General features: G+C 54.8%; 2 protein-coding genes across 3 annotated transcripts in view; one reads left to right on the forward strand and one right to left on the reverse strand.

Annotated features, from left to right (window-relative positions):
• Positions 1-8,217, forward strand: part of TCOF1 (treacle ribosome biogenesis factor 1) — a 33,876-nt gene extending 25,659 nt beyond the window's left edge. The window contains exons 19-27 of the mRNA XM_090288409.1: positions 78-208; positions 1,593-1,706; positions 2,010-2,256; positions 2,729-2,811; positions 3,322-3,502; positions 5,388-5,924; positions 6,558-6,655; positions 7,352-7,395; positions 8,145-8,217. Coding sequence (XP_090144535.1) covers positions 78-208; positions 1,593-1,706; positions 2,010-2,256; positions 2,729-2,811; positions 3,322-3,502; positions 5,388-5,924; positions 6,558-6,655; positions 7,352-7,378 — 1,418 coding nt within the window. The 3' untranslated portion in view covers positions 7,379-7,395; positions 8,145-8,217. The remainder of the gene's footprint in view (positions 1-77; positions 209-1,592; positions 1,707-2,009; positions 2,257-2,728; positions 2,812-3,321; positions 3,503-5,387; positions 5,925-6,557; positions 6,656-7,351; positions 7,396-8,144) is intronic.
• A 1,424-nt stretch (positions 8,218-9,641) lies between these two features.
• CD74 (CD74 molecule) lies at positions 9,642-18,235 on the reverse strand. 2 transcript variants are annotated; one of them, XM_090288410.1, is made up of 9 exons: positions 18,115-18,235; positions 14,341-14,513; positions 14,051-14,130; positions 13,517-13,579; positions 12,680-12,775; positions 12,268-12,352; positions 11,118-11,315; positions 10,576-10,638; positions 9,642-10,294 (listed from the first exon to the last, which is right to left on the reverse strand). In XM_090288410.1, exons 1-9 carry the CDS (start codon positions 18,189-18,191, stop codon positions 10,284-10,286), a joined length of 846 nt encoding a protein of 281 aa, XP_090144536.1. In that variant the 5' UTR covers positions 18,192-18,235; the 3' UTR covers positions 9,642-10,283. The 2 variants fall into 2 exon arrangements, with proteins under 2 accessions (XP_090144536.1, XP_090144537.1); XM_090288411.1 differs by lacking the exon at positions 11,118-11,315.
• Positions 18,236-19,973: the final 1,738 nt, after the last annotated feature.

Here is a 19,973-nt window from a genome sequence, read left to right on the forward strand (position 1 = left end):
ATAGACTGAGTATTACCACAGCTGGGAGGCCATGGGCTTCTTTGTCCTGATGTGCACCCCATCCCGCTCCATTTCAGCCGTTAGGACCCATGTGGCGCCTGTGCTCACGGCCCACCCAAGGACCACCCTCAGAGCCAGCGCTGGGGCCAGCAGCAGTGAGGTGCCCAGTCGAGTGACAGAAGGCAAGAAACAGGCACCCGCCACTCAGGTATGTGGTGGGCAAGGGGGGCTGTGCAGGCCAGCAGGGTGGGGAGGCTCCCTTTCCTCTTCCCCTCATGTACCCACACGTGCCGCTGGTGGGGCTGCAGTTGCTCTCCTGACCCCCCACCTCCAGAGGTAGTTGTTCCTCACCCTCAGGGTCCCTCTGGCTGCACCTGCTTCGAGTTCCCGGGTTACCTTTGAGTGGTCAGGAGCAGTAATCTGGGCGTATGGCACCAGGCAGAGCCACTGCTGCAGCCTTTCCAGCATGGTTGGGCTTTTGATTTGTTTTTCTTTTTCTCCTCCCAGTCTGGAGATGCCGAGAATAAAATTGGCCCTTTATTCTGTTCATAGTAGTGACCTCACTTCCCAGCCTTCACCATTTTCAGTACATTTCAGTGCCTAAAACTGGGCAGGAGAGTTAACGGTTCCCAGTCTGTTGCTCTTTGGGCCGTGCCACTTTGTTTCCCTGTTTCTCACCCTGTCTGTTGGAGAGGACAAGAGAGAGTTGGAGGAGGCTGGAGCAGGAAGGAGCTGGGCAGCCCCAGCTCAGAGGGGCTCATCCCAGCTGGGCAGTGTCTGCACTGTGGGCACTGCATCCATTCGGCCAGCAGGTGGTGCTGAGCCTCTGTCCATGCCAGGCACTGGGACTATAGCAGGAACAAGACTGGGAGGCCGTGGGCCCTGCCCCTGTGGAGTTCCCAAGTGAGGGTCAGTGGTGGCCACTAAAGAAGGAAACCAAAAAATAAAATACTGACTAACTGGTGGGTGATTTGAGGAAGGAGGGTTAACTGGAGAATGATGGGCAAGCTGCATTAGAATGGATGGGCAGGGAAGGCCTCCCTGAGGAGGTGACATGGAAGCAGGAGAAGCAGCCAGGCCAGGAAGCTGGGGAGCACTCCAGGCGGGGGAACCAGGTGCAGGGATCCTCTGGGGAAGTGCGTGGGGGTCAGAGAGCTGAAGAAAGAAGTATGGGGGAAAGCTGCATGGCCGCTGGAGGGCAGTTGGGGGCCAGGAGGCTTATGTGGAGGAGTCACGCCCAGTTCTCCCTCCCTAGTTGCTGGTAGGTGTGGGAGGCTGCTGAGGAGGCTGCCGCAGTCACCAGGCTAGAGACTTGTCCCCAGTGAAGGCTCCGATTGAGTGGTGGGCGCTGGGAGTGGTTTTGGACCCCCTGAGAATGATGTGATCAGCTCATAACCCAAAGCCTGGCACCATTTCCTGCCCAGATGGTGGCATGGCCCCTTCAGTAGCCCCCCATCAGTCCCTACTCCAGATCCATGGCTCCTTACAGATACAGGACCCTTCCCACCCCAACAAGACGAGATCTGACCAGGTGTGGCCAACATGACACCTGAGAACTCAGGAGTCTCAGGGCCGCCTTTGGTTGTCCATAGGTGACAAAAAGGAACCTGGCTAACCTCCCGCTGACCCAGGCCGCCCTGAAGGTCCTTGCCCAGAAAGCCAGTGAGGCCCAATCTCCTGCTGCCAGAAACTCATCTTCAAGTGGGGTGAGCTGGGGAACACCGGGGTTCCAGGCCCTACCCTGGGGGAATAGTGATCAAAGGGCAGAAGGGAGGCCCGGGCAGGGGCCCAAGTTCCAGCGTCAGCACTGGCCTGCCCCGTGGGCTCAGCACACACGAGCGCTTGAGTCCCCAGGCCTTGGCTGCCGTCGGAGGCAGCTCTGGGAGGAGTAAACGAGGCCTGTGTGCGAAGCAGCCAGTTGGTACCTGGCCCTTAACCGCAGTGTTCAGTGAGCTTCAGATCTTATTTTCCCTAATTTTTCCTTCCACTTTCTCCTTTCACCAAATTAGGTTGACAGTGCCCTGGGAACAGTCCCTATGGCATGTCCCCAGAGTGCCCCTGTGAAAGCCAAAGGGACCAACCAGCTCAGAAAGCCCAAGGCTCCTGCGATCCAGGTGGCCACAGCTTCTGCCATGGGACGCCCCAAAGCCAAGGCCTCTGGGACCTCAAATGACATCGAGAGCAGCAGCAGCAGCTCTTCAGGGAGCGAGGAGGATGCTGAGAGGCCCCAGGTGGCCCTGCTGACTCACAGGCCTGGTGAGGGTCTCAGGAGGAAAAGGCTGGGTGAGCTTGAGGAGGAACAAGGCATCCTGGCGGAACCTTGGGCTCAAGCCTCTGCTCTGTGTCTGCTTGTTCTGCCCCCTTGGCCTCGTCATCCCACACTGGACCTCAGTTTCCCCATCTGTACAGCCCCTTGAGGAAGTTGGTTCAAACTCTGTCAAAGACCCTTTGGTGCTACTGTTTGACCACTCCCAACTCTATATACCAACCCCACCAAAATCCCAGGGCCGCCCACTCCCTACCCCAGAAAAACAGGAGTGTAAGTGGGCTTCAGCAATTAGGACGGAAGGTTTGGCATTCAGGTGTCTTCGCCTGGCATGCTATGACCGTGGAAGGGAGGGTGAGGCAATGCAGAGGGACCCGTCCATCCTGGGACTCTGCCTTACCCAGCTGGCAGGGGGTACCTGGGACTGGGACTCCCCACAGGATACTTGTGCTCCCCCGGTAGGTCCAGCACCCTCTAGGAACGAGACCTTGGTGGAGGAGACCACAGCAGAGTCCAGCGAGGAAGAGGTGGAAGCGCCCTCCCAGGTACCAGCAGAGGGGAGGGCTGGCAGCCTCAGGGGTCCTAGGCCAGGAGCCCCAGGTCAGAGGTCTGGGCCCTTCTTCCCAGGAACCCCGGGCAGGGTCCTGTCTGTGTAGAATCAGGCTATGCCCTCCTTTGGGGCCCCATCTCAGCATGAAGCCTTGAGTGGCTGACTCTTGGAGTTTTTTGAAAGGGCTCACCCTGATGTGAGGTGATTCCCAGATAAAAACATTCCTTAACAGATGGGATTTCTTTTAAGGTGATCATCTGCACATGGCAGGCACTGGTGATTTTCCATTTGCGTTCGGAATAAGAGTGTTTCCTTTTTAAATATGCCTGTTTAAAACACGTACTAATTAAAATAGTAGCAGTGGTACATACAGAGAGCTGATGTCCCCACCACCCCGCCCGAAGGGGCTGGCCCGATGTAGGGGTCGCTGGGCTGGTGCTTCACAATAGACTGCGCTCGGGCTGGTGGGTGGGGCCCCGGCCCCTTTCACACTGGGCTTCTTCAGTCTCTCCTCTCAGGTTATGTGATCCCTGGCCTGATGACAGCCAATTCCCAGGCTGCAAAGGCCACTCCCAAGCCAGACCCCAACGCCTCGGGTTCTTGTCCACCGGCCACCAATGATGCCCCAGACGGCAAGCGGGAAATGGAGGCCCAACAAGCAGCAGGCACCATGTCCCCTAAAACAGGTGAGTCGAGGGCCACAGGAAGGACACAGCAGGAGACAAAGAAGGATAAGGCAGTGGCCTCCTTCGTTCCCTCCCTCTGAAATAGTCCCACAGCGTGGTCCTGTGTCACCAGGGCTTCTCTAGGTGAGGCCTGGAGGGGCCCACATCGGGTGCCTGGCTCCTCTGGTCTGAGGCAGCCCGGAAGTCGGGTCGTCCGACCCTGCGGACTGCTAGTGCGCCTGGGAGGGTAACCGCCACCTTAGTGGAAGTGCGCCTTCGCTGGCGGAGTATAGGGCTTGGCTTTAGCTGACTTTTCTTCCTAACAAATGGGCTCGTGGTGTGGGGTCCAGGGAGTCAGGAGCTCAGACGAAGGAAAGGAGCCATGTTTGGAGAAGTCTCTGCACGTGGTGAAGACCCCAGGCCGTGGGCTGGCTTTCTCTAAAGCCTCAGACAAGCCCCCAGCCACGGTGGCCTCTGTGTCTTAACCACACAGGGCAGGGGTTGACGCATCCAGTTGGCGTCCAGGCGTGGTGCTCATAGAAAACAGTCACGTGCTATTTGGAGGGCAGACTGGAATGCTCAGGTCATCCAGTTGGGGCCATCCGCCACCCCCGACTCTGCCAGAGACAAGGGATGGGTATCTCAGGTGGGCACACCTGGGACAGCTCTAGGGGTTCCCCAGCGTTGCTGTCATGGGTGTTTGTTAACAGGAAGCAGACACTTGGGCAGCAGGGAAAGAGGCTGGCAGGGCCAACTGTACTCTCCTCCACCTGACTCCTGCCCTTGCTATAGGAAGCACCGGAGGGCTGAAGGGGACCGCTGTCTGTCCTGGGGCACCCTCTGCTCGGCCTGCCCTGCCCGGCTTCCCTAGTCCACCACAGCTCTGGGGTCAGAGCTGCTGCAGGCGCCCCCGAGGGCCTACTGCACGCTGCAGGGAGCAGTCCCAGCCTCGAAACGTGGAGCAGGGCCAGGCCACTGAGCACTCTGGGCCCAGCATGTGGGAGAGCTGTGCCTCTGAGGCCCCCATGGAGGAGGGACCTACCAGCCGCGCAGGGGGCCTGGGAGAGGTGTGGGCAGGGCTGAGGTCCTGCCGCCCACAGGCCTTGAGCGTTTAGCTGCAGCGTGCCCGGGGCCAGGTCGGCAGAGGAGTGTTTGCTCACTTTCCTTCCGGCGCTCTGGGAGGGGCGGCGGGGACGGGCCCACACTTCAGCAGCGGCTGTGGAGGGCTTTCTCTCGTGGGCAGTAAGCAGCACAGTTATCAAAGGAGAGCGAGGCGTGGGAAATTCTAACCCAAGGGCCATGCCACAAGTCACCCTGGCGGGCAGCAAACCTGCTTAATCAGCTGCCACAGGCATACACGCCGCGCCTATCGGCCCCAAGCCGTCCAGACTCCTGGGCAGGAAGAGCCATGGGCCCACTGTGTGTGGATGGGCGTGAGCTGAATTGCTGTCACATCTATGTGACTGGACAGTGTAGAACAGGGGACCTCACTGTTCATCTCACCCATCTTGCAAACAGAAAAGGCCATGAAGGAGCGGGGTCCCAGAGCAAGTTAGTGTATCAGACCCACAACCCAGGTCTCCTGCTTCCTGCTCTGGACTCCTGACCAGACGATACCATCTCCCTCCTGTCTGACCTTTCACTGTGTTGATAGGTTTCGGCCTTTTTCTTTACATTCTGGAATCATGTTCCATTCCCAGCCCAGGCTTGAGATTTTAGTGTGAGGAGACAAGGCCAGGAGCTCTTAAGTTAGGTGGCAGAAAGGTATGAGTTAGGTGACCCAATGGGGGCAGAGTGACTGTTATCTGAGGAGGCCAGTCTTGTCCTTGAGTCCCCTTGGCTCTTGTACCAGGAGAGGTCTGCTTGTTGGTCTCCCAGATCCATGTCAAAGGTCCTTTCTCCACAGGCAGAAAAGAGGCTGGCACCACACCCCCGCAGCTCCAGAAGCCCGGGAAGGGAGCTGGGACCCCTGACGCCTCCATGCTGGCACTGCAGAGCGACATCACCCAGCGTCTCCTGCGTGAGCCCTGGCCCCTGAGCGAGGCCCAGGTCCAGGCCTCAGTGGCGAAGGTCCTGGCGGAGCTGCTGGAGCAGGAGAAGAAGAAGACCACAGATGCCACCAAGGAGAGCAGCAAGAAGAGCCGCAAGCGGAAGCTGTCAGGAGACCAGCCGGCTGCCAGGGCCCCCAAGAGCAAGAAGAAGAAGCAGCTGGAGGCTGGGGAAGGCGGGGAGGGTGACGTTTCCTCAGAAAAGGCCCCCAGGACTACCAAGGGGAAATCTAAGAGACACACAGCAAGTGGTGACCGCAAGGAGAAGGAGAAGGAGTCTCCTGGCTCCCCGAGGGCCAAGGACAAGCCAGAAGGGGAGCCGGAGATGGGGAAGGTTGAGGGTGGAGACCAAGCCAACCCAAAGAACAAGAAGGAGAAAAAGAAAGCCGACAAGAGTAAGTGGCCATCCACAGCCCGGCGCACTTCCCCGCCCGACTCGGGGGCTATTGATCACCACACAGGCAGGACAGGCCCTCAGCTGGCACTGAAGGGAGAAGCTGAGAAATGGTTTGTCCGGGGTCACGGCTGACAGCTACTGGCAGAGCCAGAACTGGGCCCCACAGCCCCTGGGCCCACACTGCAGCCTGCCCCCGAAAGGGAACCGCGCTCCTGCACAGCAGCCGTCCCCGCCCCCCACCCCCTGTAAAGCCGCCCTTAGCTCTGTGCTAGACTCTGCATGCAGTGGGGTCTCATTTAACCTGTGTACTAAGTCGTATTTCATCCCCACTTTATAGGTAGAAAGTGTCTTAAATAATGTGTACAAGTATTTAAAAGTGAGTTAAAGGAAAACAGTAATACTCCAGGTGGGCCATGGATGGGCCAGAAAGTATGAGACCAGGGCAGGTGATCACAGGCCTGTGGGGCTATTTTCATGGCTCTCCAGGGTGTGCGGGAAGCTGGGGACCCACCATCGGGAGGAGTGACCTCTAGGAATGACCGCTGGAGACCTACCCTCGGTGTCTCCTGACACCGACCCCAACACTTAAGCTTAACACCTGTTGTTTAGGAAGTTTACTTTCTTCCCTCAGAAAAAAAAGGCAAGGAGAAAAAGGAAAAGAAGAAGAAAGCCAAAAAGGCTTCAGCCAAAGACCCCGACTCACAATTACAGAAGAAAAAAAAGAAAAAGGTAGAGTGAGTTCCTAAGGGGTTTCTGGCCAGAAAAGGGACCCAACCCAGTCCCCAGGGTGACCGTGATCAGCCCCGTCCTGTGCATGCCAGGCGACGGGGTGGGAGCCAGGCCAGGTTCCTGCCCCGTCTCTGGGGCAGGGGGTAGCATGGTGAGTCATGACACTAGAGGAGAGCCACCTCGAGTGTAGAAGTTATGGAAGTGACCCTGCCTTGTCTGTGAGGTAGAAGGATGTTCTTGGGGCGGGTGAAGGAAGGAAATTCCAGGAGACAGGGAGGCTGTTACAGGTTCCGGGTAAGAGAGTAAACATTCCCTGGGATGAGTGCACCCCAGGTGGCAGGGATCCCCTCCCCAGCTACACTCCCACTTGTCGGCTTCACAGGTGGGGGAGGCTGCTTGCCTGAAGGGGGTGGGGGGTGGGGGGACTCGGCCCCTGTAGTGACGAAGGTCTCACTGGCCTGCGGGGCCCTGGCTGTGCTCAGAAAGGCTGAACGTCCCCACTGCACAGTCCCAGCTCCTTCCTTGAGGGCCTGCCGGGCACTGTCCCTGTCCTTGGGGACCCCTGTATACCCAACCTCTGTTCTGGGAGGGCCTTGAGTCCTCAGGAGGGAACCCTCACCTGCTGCCCTCCTGGTGGGGGTGGCGTGAGTGGGGAGACACTTCAGGTACAAGAGCCTCCCACTCTTCTCTCCTCAGAAGAAGACAGCGCAGCAGCCTCTCTGAGGGGAACAAGGCGGCAGGTACGCTTCCTGGCCCAGGGACCCTTGCTGACTGTCCAGTCCCTGGTGAGGGTGGGAGGGCACCCCAGCATTACTATGGTACCAGGGAGCCAGGCAGGACCTGGTAGGTGGTGGGCCCCGAAGGAAAGGGGTGGAGAAAGAGGTTCTGTCCCTCAAGGTTGGTGGGGCGATGCCAGGAGCCAAGCTACAGAACAGCCATGGCAGTGGCCGCACTCCCTGGGGCAGCACTGCACGTGCCTCGGCGGGTGGGCCCTGCGGCGGCCCCTTGGTGGGTGAGGATGAGGCTTGAGCTCCATCTCTCCCTCACTGCCGTCTAGTTCCTTTTCTTTATGCTCATTAATTTGAGGGCATTTGCTCGTGGGAAAGAAGATGGTTTGCCCAAGATGAGCCATTTCAGTGGACTGTGCTTCCCAGGTGGTGGGGAAGGGGTTAAGTGCACCACACTTTGGGGGCCATGGAGAGCCTGCCTGGGCAGGTGGCAGGACTAAAAAAAGCTAGGCAAGGGGTGAGCCTACCTCCTGGGGCGTGGCCAGTGCTACAGGGTCCAATGTGGTTAGCTAATGCCTGTCCCCTGCACTCACGTGCCAGGTTTTGATTTGATTTGATTCTCCTTGAGGCCGAAAAGTGAGTAAATCTTTCCTCTAGATGTGTTTTCTTTCCCTAGGGATTCTTTAACTAAGTGGTGCCCAATGCCTCTGTACTCCGTCACCAGGACTGGAATTGAACTTTTAATTTCCCTTCCTCCCCAGAAGATGACAGCCAGCTGCAGTGTTCGTGCTGGCCCAGCCCATGAGCCCTGCAGAGGCTGGTCCGAGGAGGAGGAGAGAGTGCACCCAGTTCCGTGACCTCCACTCACTGGTCCCGCACTGAATTTTGTCCTGACACAGGACACTTCGTACAGATGTGTACAATATACATATATTTTTTTAAGTGACCTGCCCCTACTGCCTCAGACCCAACATGCCCAGAGGCCTCGGAACCTTCCACCTCTTTCCCCTGCAGACCCAGTGAGGACCAGCCTGCCACTCCTTCCATGTCCCTGGTCCCCACCTGATGCTGAGGATTTTTCTTCCTTTTTTCTCCATTTTGTGCTTTTGTAAGAACTCAGAAAATAAAGGACTTGGAGAGGTGCCAGTTCCAGTGCACCTGGGGCAGACATTTTGCAGTTCCCTTATTCTTGGAAGGGAGTCTGGCTGACGCTTGGAGGTGAGCAAGCCATTGCTCAGGATTTGTTCTTGACTACGTATCGAGGCTCTGGGATGCTGTGCTGAGTGTGACAGTTTGCCTCAAGTGTCTGGTGCTGAATTGGGGTGGGGAAGGCTTCCTGGAGGAGGTAGCATCATAGCTAAGGGGGAGCTCAAGCACGGTCATGGTTGGTCGCCAGATGCTGGGGTGGGCCAAGCAAATACCCAGAGGCAAGAGATGAAGTAGGTGAGGGGGCGTCTAAGCCACCTTTTGAGGTTTGAAGTTAGGACTAGAGCTGAGGGCAGGCCCTTTTCAGGCGCCTGGGGGAGCACAGCTGTGGCAAGCACAGGAGGAGCAGGAAAACCAGTTAGGACTGTGTTGCCTTGTGATCGGGTCACAGAGGTTCTGAAAGAAAAGGGCGGAAAGCAGACAGGCGAAGGATGAGTCAGGGCAGTTTCTACAGGGCTTGGCGATGGCCTGCAATGCAAAGGCCACCTTCCTGGGCCCAGAGCAGTGGGGAGCTTTTTCTCCTGCTAGAGACAGCAAGAGGCTGTGCAGGAAAGTGAGCAGTGGGCTGGGGTGGGCGTGGAGACCGAGGTCGGCAACTGGGTGTACCCTAACCCAGGGCCCTCAAGGCTTCTTGCTCCCACAGAGGGGTGTCCTATTGGGCTTCATTGGAATGGAGGTGTTACACTGAATATCTTGATTTTGGCCTCCTTTCAAAAAGTCAAGAAAGGGTCGCTGCTCCCTCCTTGCAACAACCAGCTGGGGTCCTTGTGTTGTTGCCATTTGTCATCACATTTGTCGTCTTAGTATAGCAGTGAAAATCAGGGTGTGGGAAAACGGAAGCCGGACCAAGAGGAGCTTGTGCTTCAGGAGTATTCCTCAGGGTAAACGTGGAAACCAAGTGTGTCTGTGTACAAAGACTGCAGCCCCCAGCCCGGCCTGGCCCACAGGCATCTGTGTTGGGGCTCCCTCGGCTGCGTCCTCCCATTCTGACCACTGGGTTTAAGCTTTGCAGTCACCTCTTTGGGGGAAATGAACCAGATCCCAACAGAATAGCTGGGAGCCAAAAGTGATTACTGGCTACATTTTATTCTTACAGGAGCCACGTCCCTAAGGGCAGATAACAAGCTTGCTGTGCAGAGGGAACTGGAGGTTGGCGGAGAGGGAGGAAGGGTTGTGGTGGAGACACTGGTTCTTTCCAGGGAGTGATGCTGGGGACGGGAAGGGTGGCTCGTGCCCCCAGTTACATGGGCTGGAAAGCCAAGGCTAAAGCCAGAAGGTGAGGGACAGCAGCGTATCCTATCTTGGGGCTTAGGGGAGCGTCTCCCTGCACCTGCCCTCCTCATCCATAGGTCTAGGTCTTGGAGCTCCGTGTTCGGGGCTGTGTGGTGTCAGAAAATGGGGGTCAGCCTAGCTCACAGTCCACCTCCTTGGGCCTTGTGTCCATGCTGGGGGATGGGGCTTGGGCAGCAGGGCCCTGCTGTGTCGTTAGTCTGTGCTGTTCTGATGTGGTTTGTGTCCAAGGATGGTGGACAGCCAGGCGCCAGGAGTCTCATGGAATGAGGTGCAGGGTGGGAGGCGGCAGGGGCAGGGAGTGGAAGGGGAGGAGTATGGGGCTAGGGTTGGGAGGCGGAAGACAGCAAGGAAACCATGGCCATGCAGGGCTAACTGGGTGCTGGTGCCTTTGGTTGCTGTTCTCACACGATGGCTACAGAGAGAGAAGCAGCAGGTTAGTGTTCGGGCCACCTGTTGTCTCTGCCCCTTCCCAGCATCCTGGGGCCTCAGAGCAGTCCAGGACTCTCCCCTTTCTGGTGGCCTCTGCTCAGGGACAAGCACTGACCATCATATAGCCCACAGCCCTGTTTCTCATCTCTGAAATGGACATCCCAGGGAGGGAGGGGAACGGACCAGGGTCATGCTGCGCTGGGCATCCACCCGCGAGGGAGTTGGCCCCGCTGGGGGCTGGGTCCCCTCTGGAGGGGCCCTTACCTTGGACCAGATCTGTCTTGGTCACGCCCAGCCCAGATGACAGGTCCTCCATGTCCAGTGGCTCTGCAAAGGAGCAGCAAGGCCATTTGTCAGTTGCAGTCCAGCTACTGTACCCACTGGTGAGGGGCCTATCCTGAGAGAGCAGGCGCCACGTGGAAGGATACTTGCTGGGTGGCGGCGATGAAGTGTAGTTGGGGAATCACAGAAGGGCCAGGAAGGGTGGTGAAATGAAATGGGTGGATCTGTGGGACTTGAGGACGCCTAAGTGCACGGGTGGATAAAATCACGATGACAGGGTTAAAGAATAAATGAGTAAGCAGATGAGTGGATGTAAGGACAGAAGCAATAGATGGACAAACAGATGAGTGCACAGGTAGGTAGATGGACAGAGGGGTGGATGCGTGGCTGAGTGGCTGCCCCCTCGGGAGCTTACACCTTTAATGTCCTGGCCACGTGTGCACCAGGAGCGGCCTTTTGTCTCTCAGCCTTCCTGGTCCTTCCTGCTCATTGTGACACTCCCTGGTACAATGGCCACTGCTTACCACTGCAGTTATGGTGCTGGTGCCCACGGCTTCTGGTGTGGGGGACCTCGGTGCCGTTGGGGAAGACGCACCAGCAGTAGCCGATGCTCCCATAGCACTGGAGCGGCAAATAGTTGCCGTTCTCGTCGCACTGGGGCTTGAACATGCCCGGGTGGACGGCAGGGATGCGGCTGGCCTCTTCCAGGCACTTGGTCAGTGCTGAAGCGACAGGCATGGTGAAGACAGTGAGTGAGTGGACTCTAAGCTGGGGTCTCAGCAGAACCAGAGATCCACATACAACTGCTGTGGGCCTGATGCCTTCTGCCCAAGTGACTGTGCTTGCCCTACCCATTGCACAGATGGAGAAACTGAGGACTGGACCAGCAAGGTCCAAGAGAGGAAGTAAATGGCTGTGTGGCTAATTCACCCTAGAACTTGAGGATTTCTCCCAATACTCCATGCCTATTAGTTTGGGGTTGCACCCGTGACTGATTTCTAGGGAAAAGCATGGACACCTTAGTCTGAGCTTCTGTTACTAGGGGTAGCCAAGCAGAAATGGGGGTTTGTTTGTGGATGTTGTAGAGGGATTTAAACATCAGCTGGGAGGTGGCTCAGAGAGCACCTAAGGTGCCTTCTATGAGTCTATGATGGAGGAATCTTGAGGCCCACGTGGCATGGGCCACTGATGTTCTACTTCCAAAACTGAAGCCCAGAGTGACGAGATGCCCGAAGTTGCATGACATATTAACACCAGAATTAAAACACGGCATTCTTAAAGGCTTTAGAGCTGAAGATCCTGGTAAACACTGTTCATAAGATGGAAAAACCCGAAAGCTCTCTGGCACACGCTGTGACCTCAGGGATGTCCCTCTGAGGGTTGGGGAAGGTTATTGCAATGACTTTTGGGATGTTTCAGCTGGTTTCTGCTCCAGGCCCACCTGCCCAGTGCCATCTTCCACAACAAGGTCACCTCTGGACCCTGTGGGCCCTCAGACGGGGTGGGGGCGGGGTGGGGGCAGCCAAGCCCAGAAGGAACAGGCAGGAGAGACAGGACTGAGAGTTGAAACGCTAAGAGAGTTGAGTTGGATCAGGGAGCACTCCAGGCTCTCACTTCTGTAGCTCTGGGAGGGCCCTGAAGCCATAGCACCCCAAGACTCCCAAATCCCTGTACCTTTTGGTGAACCTTCAGTGAACTTCTCCAGGGAGTTCTTGCTCATTTCAAACAAGAGCCACTGATGCATCCAGCTCTCAAAGATCTAATGGGGACAGAGGTGGGGGGTCAGGCTCAAGAGCCATATCCAGCCCTGCCTGGCTTTTCCCCCAGCAGCAGAGACATGGAGAGCCAGGCAGGGCCTCTGTACCCCTGGGTCCACTGCAGCCTGGTTCCCCCTTAGAGATCCACAGGGTTTGGTCAAGTTGGCTCCTCAGCTCCAAGAACTCTCCTGTGTTTGCAGCTTTTTAGTTCTGCTAAGCTTCCTCCAGCTTCCTGAGAATGGCTCCCTGGACCACCTTTCACCTCTCCTCTTCCCAGCCCTGCCCTAACCATCAGGAGAGAGGGCGCCAGCACGGGGGGCACTGCTGACCTTCCAGTCCAGGCTCTCCATGGTGCTCTTAAGTTGTTTCAGGTTCTCTGGGAAAGTCCCCTTCAGCTGTGGGTACACCTTCAGGGGGTCAGCTTTCTGCAGGGTAGCAGGGCAGGAAGGAAGGTTGAAATGTGCAGGTAAGGTGAAATGTGCAACCCACGTTCCCCTGGTCTTTCCTTCTGAGGGGATGGACCCAGGCTGCAGCAAGCTTGGAGCCTGGGCCTCTGCCATGATGGGGTGGAGGGGAGGGGAGGCAGTAAAGGCAGGCTAGCTGCGCAGCTACAAGACACCAAGACTGGAAGGTGGGAGACCCAGTTTCCAGGTCCAGTTATACCAGTAGCCTGTCTCCTATTTGCAGATGCCTGCTCATCTTTCAGGTCCCACCTCCTCCAGGAAGACTGTGTGGACCCCACCCCCAGCTAGAAACGGTCTCCTGTATCTCCTCACAAAGGCTCTGGCACATTCCTCATCACTGGGTCCTTTGCCTGTTTCCCATGCGAACCTGGTATCCCTGTGGGATTGGGACCTGGGTTCGATTGCCGCCCCCCCTTGTGGGCCCAGAGCCTTGTACAATGCTTGGTACAGAGTAGACGTGCAGTAAAAACTTAGGAAGGAAAAAGTGGGTGCCTCGGTTTAGCCATCTCAAACACTCAAAAAGCAGGGGAGTAACAGGGCTAGAATACAGACAACTTTAAGGGCCACTCTTGCATTCCTTTGCTAATTTGGTGAGCCCATATTGAACGTCTACTATGAGCCAGGCAAGGTGAGGGCCTTGGAGCATGGCCTTGTCAGGGACCTGTGTGAGCAGGCAGGGCCACCCAGCCGGGTCCCTCTCACCAGGAGCAGGTGCATCACGTGGTCCATTGAGGTGTTGCCGTACTTGGTGGCGTTCTGCATGGGCTGTGGGAGGAAGGAGTGGGGGTTATCAGTACTGGCCCCCAGAGGAGGGGCCATGCACAGAGGCAGCAACTGGGGTCTGGGTAGGTCTAGAGGCCCAGATGCTTCACGGGACCATCTCTGTCACCTCCAAATGTGAGAGCTCGAGCAAGTCACTTTACCTTTCTCCCTCAATGTCCTAACTGGTCAGATTTGCATACACTTTCCCATCCAGGGCTTTGAGAACAGCAGAAGCAGCACCTTGTAAACTGTAGAGGGCAGGGCCCTCCTGTCAGGGATGAGCCCAAGAGGCTCTCCTCCAGTCCTGGGATTCCTCTTCTCCCTGAGGTGGGCCCTGTCCTCCCCCAGCAGTCAGGATGTCCTCCCTAGCTGGGCTTTTCCCAGGTCCAACTGGTCTCCCCTGTCCCTTGGCACCTGCCCTCCATCCAGGCTAAATAACACTTTCTTTTTGCACCGCCCTGGGGTCGTCCTTACCCCTTGGAGCATGCCTTCCATGGGCAGTGCGGCCATCAGCATGGGGGTGGCCATCCGCATCTTGGTCAAAGGCTTGGCAGCTGTGGGGTAAGAAGGTATAGCATGAGGGTGGCCCCAGTGCCCAGGGAAGAGGGTACTCAGATCTGGGACCAAGATCTCAGGCCCAGGTGAGGAGGGGCTAGAATTCGAGACCAGGGAGAGGACAGTGGGCCCAGCTAGGTACAGGAATGGGGTCTCTGAGGTAAGGGATGGTAGGGGTGGGGGGGTCAGGATGGAGGTGAGGCACTCACGCTTGGGAAGCTTCATGCGCAGGTTCTCCAGCTGCAGGTTCTGCGAGGTGACCGTCAGCTTGTCCAGCCGGCCCTGCTGCTGGTACAGGAAGTAGGCAGTGGTGGCCTGACCAGCCAGGAGCAGAGCCACCAGGACAGAAAAGCCTGTGTACAGGGCTCCGCGGCTGCACTTGCTGTTGTGAGGGAGGGAGGGTAAGTCAGAGAAGAGTCCCTGGAGGTGGGGGCCCCATGGACTGGCTGGGAGTGGGGGAAGCGGTCTCCCCATTTCCATCGGCCTACCCACCTCCACAGCTACCCCTGACAAACACACACTTTAAGCACAAACAAGCGCCTATGGACATTCAGCTTAAAGACATTTCCCCAGCCCTACGTCCAACCATTGGCCATACAGCCCTCCCAACGTGAAATCCTGGAGCTGCCCCTGGCCCTGGCTGCGTGGGGAAGAGCCAGGGACAAGTGCTTAGTCCTATCTCGGCCTCCATCCCACCTGTGCAATGAGGGGTTGAGATGGGGGGGGTCTCCTGAGGATCCGGGCTGCCCTCGTGGGGAAGGGGATTTTTACTCTCCTACCCACCCCACCCCTGCAGTGAAAGCAGAAAAGGGAAGGAAGTGGGACCTGGACGGCAGAGCTTGCAGGCCCACCTGAAAAAGAGAAGTGAGGCCTTGACATTTTAGGTGTAGGTTGGGGGCATCGGTCAGTGTCAAGCTAGAACAGGGCCAGGGACTGCCCCCACTGGCCCAGACTCTCCATGTGTCTTTGAGCAAGTCTCTGCCATTCTCCGGGCTGGCCACATGGGTACTGCTCACCTCAGCAATTCTAGGATTTGGTAGTTTTCTTTGAAGAGCTGAGTTTGGGCACAGAAGTATTTCACGTGGTAATCTCCACTCAGAAGGGATTTCTGCAGGAGTGGGGTGCCTGAACCTGTGGCCTGGGAGAATGTTTCATGTTCTCTGCACTGGCTGGCTGCACAGGGAGGGCTGGCCAGACCTCGGTCCTCAGAGTGCCCTAGCAGCTGCTGGTCTTAGATGCAGTTTGGGGGGCACATGCACAAATTAGAGTATAGGGGTTGTAAGGACCCTGCCCCAGGACCATGAGGGTTCCTGACCTGTTTCTCCCACCTCACCCTAGGGGTGGGGCTCCTAGCACCCCGTTGGAAACTGTCAGGATGAGACTGCCTTGTTTACTCCAGCAATCAGCAAGGGGCCTAGGAAACACCAGGACAGCCTTCTGCCCAGTGTAACTCATGGCATCAAACAGCTCATTCTCACTGGCTTCCTGCTTGCCAGCCCTCTGCAATTCCTGGCCCAGGGCCCAGCCCAAGAGATTGTTATTCTAGAAGGAGAAAGCAAAACCCCCATGTGGGGGAAAGGAGGGGACCCAACAGGAAGGAAGAACAAATCCCACTTCTTGGCCTTCCCAAGAACCAGAAGTTGCCTAGCCTCCAAAGGTGGTGAATAGCCCACCCAAGCCTGGGTCTTGCCGGGGCTCAGTGTCTCCAACTCGTTATCCACATGCTCACTCCTTCTGCAAACCCACACCCAGTCTAATCCCAGCTCTGCCTCTCACCATATGATCGCAGGGAAGTCCCTTCCCTTCTCTGAACCTCAGTTTCTCATAAGGCCCAAGAATCTAGAGGGCTGTATTGAAGAGGAGACCACATCATCTGGGTCAGAGCAGCTCTGCTGCTCCCTTAGCTCAGGCACCCAGGGCAAGTCAACCTCTCTGAGTAGGCTGAGGTAAGAACATCTACTCAAAAGGCTGTTACATTAAATAAGACCATGAGGGTAAAGCTCTCAGCTCCATTACTAACACATACCACTCCACAGGTAGCATGGACTGCTATTCTCAAGGGAGTTAATAGTTAACTTTAACATCTGGCTTCCTTCCTCTTTATATATCTTGAATGCCTGTCCTCTGGGTTCTGGACCAGGGCCAACTCATCACCCCTCTCTTTACTTCCTCCTTCCACTGCCTCCTTCAATAATAAAGAATTGGCCAAAGTCAGGAGCCAACCAGAACTAGCAGGAATGATGACACAGATGTTGCCAGGCAGAAGTGTTCACAAAGGGGTCTGAAACTGGCTCAAGTCTGGAATGGCCTGAGCACACAGGGGCTGAGCCAGTTTTAGATGAACTAACTGAACTAAAAGGAAAACCAGACACAGATTTGAGGAGGGGTACCCTCTCTGTACACTGAGCCCACACTGGGTCTGCACCTCACTGGGTGGCCTGAGCTCAGAAGGATCCCACCTCCCCTCTCTGCAAACTATACCTCTAGAAGGGGGCCAGATGGTAGCTCAAAATTTGAAATCAGACTAGTCCTGGGTTCAATTCTGGCTCCAGTAGTCACTAGCTGTGACAATTTAGGTAACGTATCTATTTTCTCATGTAAATAATGGGATAATAAAAATACTTGACTCATAGGGTTACTGTGAGAATTAGCATTGAGTTTAGCATTTAGTTATATGTCTGAAATTACTAATGGTAGCTGAGAACTGGTATCAAGCACACAGTGAACAGGAGCTATTATGACTATTGTCATTATTACTGAGACCCAGAAAGAAGCAGTGATTTATCCAAGTCACATGTGGCTGGCCCTCTTAGCCACAGGATTCCCCAGGATTTTCACAGATCATTGCTCTAATAATGGTCTGTATCTGGTTACCTGTCCCCTAGAATGCAGGTCCTTGTGTCATCTCTGAGTGTCTCTCTCAAACCCCTTTCTGCCTGGCAACAGCTGACATCATCACATCTAGCTGTAAGTCCCAATGATTCACAAATTACTTCCTGGAGACTGGGGAGAGCAGGGGACATTGGGGTAACTGTACTCTAACCAACCCCCCCTGCTTTTTTTTCTTCAGGAAGACACATGAGTGAGGCCATCTGGAGGCTGGGAGAGGGGTGTGGGGGTCCTCTAGATCAGAGGTCCCCAACACCCCGGGGCCGCAGACCAGTACTGGTCCCCGGCCTGTTAGGAACTGGGCTGCACAGCAGGAGGCAAGGGAGCAAACCTTCACTTGCATTACCACCTGAGCTCTGTCTCCCATCTCCCCTGGCCCCTACCCCCCCATCCATGGAAAAATTGTTTTCCATGAAACCAGTCCCTGGTGACAAAAAGGCTGGGGACTGCTGCTCTAGATGACCCCTTGCTGCATGGAAGAGGTGCACAGGCAGAACACAACCCACATCGACCCTCAGCCCTTTCTAGAAATTTAACCAGAGCCCCCCTTTCTGTTTTTTGACCCCCTTTCTACATCTTTCAGTTCCTCCTGTGATGGCTGATGCCTTCATCTACTCAACAGACACCTGCAACTATAATCCCCTTAATACAAACACGTGTATCCGTGCATGGTTATTAGGAGGGAACTCCTCTGTGATGAGCCGCCCTATCATTCTTTTAAAAACTTTGTTTCTCAATCTAGGACCTATAACATTTTCAAAATCTGGTGCAAGATTTCTAACCTAAGGTTCATGGCCCGGCTTCAGGGGTCAAGAAACTCTAGAGAGAGAGTCCAGAGCTCTTTTCTCATTTTCAGAAGGGAAGCTCATGATGTGAAGTTAAAACCCCTGCCATAAAGAAGCTCCCTCATTTTACAGGAGAGAAACCAAAGCCCAGGGCAGGCCAGAGACTTGCTCAAAGTCACACAAACATTGTTAAGAGTCAGAGCCTGACTCCATGTCTCCTGTGACTCTGGTCTAGTGCTCCGTCCCCAGCACCTCTGCATATCTGTGCGGTCCGGGATGTGTGCGTTCTCTCCCGCTGCTCACACATACCTCTCTGGGGCTCTGGAGCGCTGGCTCAGCATGGGCATCTGCTCATGGTTGGAGATGAGGTCGCGTTGGTCGTCCATGGTTCTGGCCTCTGGTCTAACCCAAGCCTCTTGCTGCCTCTGCTGCCGCTGCTGCTGCCTGCGTGTCTGAGACCCTGAACCCCAGGCTCACCTCTTGAAGTTTGGGGTAAGGAGAATTCTGATTCGTCCACAGGAGGCCACTCCACCCACCTTGTAGACGTGGAAGTGAAAGTCACAAAGCTGGAAATACCCTGACTCGGGCAAAGCTGCGTCTGATGGGGCAGGATAGGGAGGGGGAGCTCCCCAGGTAGGTGGAAAGGCCGGCATGCTCCCATTGGCTGTTGAGGGCCCTCATCACTTGTTTCCAAGCAGACCTTTGGATTCATAAGGTTCTTTGGATGTTTTCAAAAACACCAGTCCCTAGAAAGGAAATCATTTTGAAGCAGAAAATGCCTTTGTTTGTCTCCCCTCTCACCCATAAATATGTGGATGCAGAAAGGAGCTGCTCACCCTCTGTGAGCTCAGACAAATCCCTCTCCATCTCTCTGGCCTCAGTTATGTCATCTCAAAAACAGGGGAGGAAAGTTGGATTCGGTGTTAGCTCTACTCCTACCTAACTCAAGCATTTTGTGAACCTGAGTCCAGAGCTTATGGCTCTAGTACTAACATTTGCCACCATGTACTATACCTACCTTTGTGCCAGGCCCTGTGCTAATTGGGTTACACACTTTGTTCCATTTAATCTTTATGGTAAACCTTAGAGGACTGTTTTATCATCTCCATTTACAGGTAGAGACATGGAGGCTTTGAAAGGCTACATGCTTGCCCAGGATCATGCCTCCAGGAACTGGTGAAGTCCGTGTTTTTAAACACTCTTCCCCTCTGCCTCCTGATGCTCAAATTGTGTGGCTCAAATTCAGGAGAGGGGGGAAAGGAGGAAGAAGGAAAAGAAGAGGGACTGAGAGAGGGTACCCAAGGGAAATTTAACTTTGTTGGCAAGGTTTTATTTCTTATTACCTGTCGCTTATATACCATGTTCATTTTATTAATCTTTTATCTTTTGTTTTTTTAAATTTACATTAATATTTTTTTTTTAATTTAAAGACTTTGTGTTTTAAGATTCAGTGAGTCTTAAATTTGTAGAGTCAAGGGAGACAAAGTATGTGTGTATGATGGGGGAGGGAGAAAAGCAGACATGGCCTTTGATGCAGCCAGATCAAGTTCAAATCCCAAGTCAGAAACATCTTAGCTGTGTGATCTGAGCCACTCCCTCAACCTTTGTGTACTGTTTTTCTCCTTTGTAAAGTAAGGACAATAATATCAACACTAAACTTGCAGAGTTGTTAGACTAATAAGTATTTAGCACAGAGCCTGGTACAATAGGGATGCTCAAGAAATAAAACTGTTACTATTTAAATATTTACTATTAAGATATTTTTCTGCCCTGACTTCAAACTATACTATGAATCTATAATAATCAAAGCAGCATGGTACTCACACAAAAACAGACACATGAATCAATGGAACAGAATATAGAGCCCATAAATAAACCCTTGCTTATATGGTCAATTGATCTTCAACAAAGGTGGCAAGAATATACAATGGAGAAATGACAATCGTTCTTCAACAAGTGATTTTGGGAAAACTGGATGGATACATGCAAAAAGTGAAACTGGACCACTCTCTTACATAATATACAAACATAAACTCTAAATGGATTTAAGACTTAAATGTAAGACCTGAAACCATAAAACTCCTAGAAGAAAACGTAGGTAGTAAACTATCTGACACTAGTCTTCCAATATCTTTTTTGGGTATGTCCCCTCAAGCAAGGGAAACAAG

The sequence above is a fragment of the Furipterus horrens genome, unplaced genomic scaffold (assembly GCF_987537825.1).
Source record: "Furipterus horrens unplaced genomic scaffold, mFurHor1.1.pri manual_scaffold_10, whole genome shotgun sequence".
In the NCBI taxonomy this organism is placed as follows: domain Eukaryota; kingdom Metazoa; phylum Chordata; class Mammalia; order Chiroptera; family Furipteridae; genus Furipterus; species Furipterus horrens.

Bases quoted from the DNA above. Each gene is read 5' to 3' on its own strand.
- CD74 (XM_090288410.1), bottom strand. From the start codon at position 18,191: ATGGACGACCAACGCGACCTCATCTCCAACCATGAGCAGATGCCCATG. The intron at 14,514-18,114 runs GTATGTGTGAGC...CCCTCACAACAG, and splicing joins CGCTCCAGAGCCCCAGAGAG to CAAGTGCAGCCGCGGAGCCC. The intron at 11,316-12,267 runs GTACAGGGATTT...CTGTCGCTTCAG, and splicing joins CACTGAAGGTTCACCAAAAG to CACTGACCAAGTGCCTGGAA.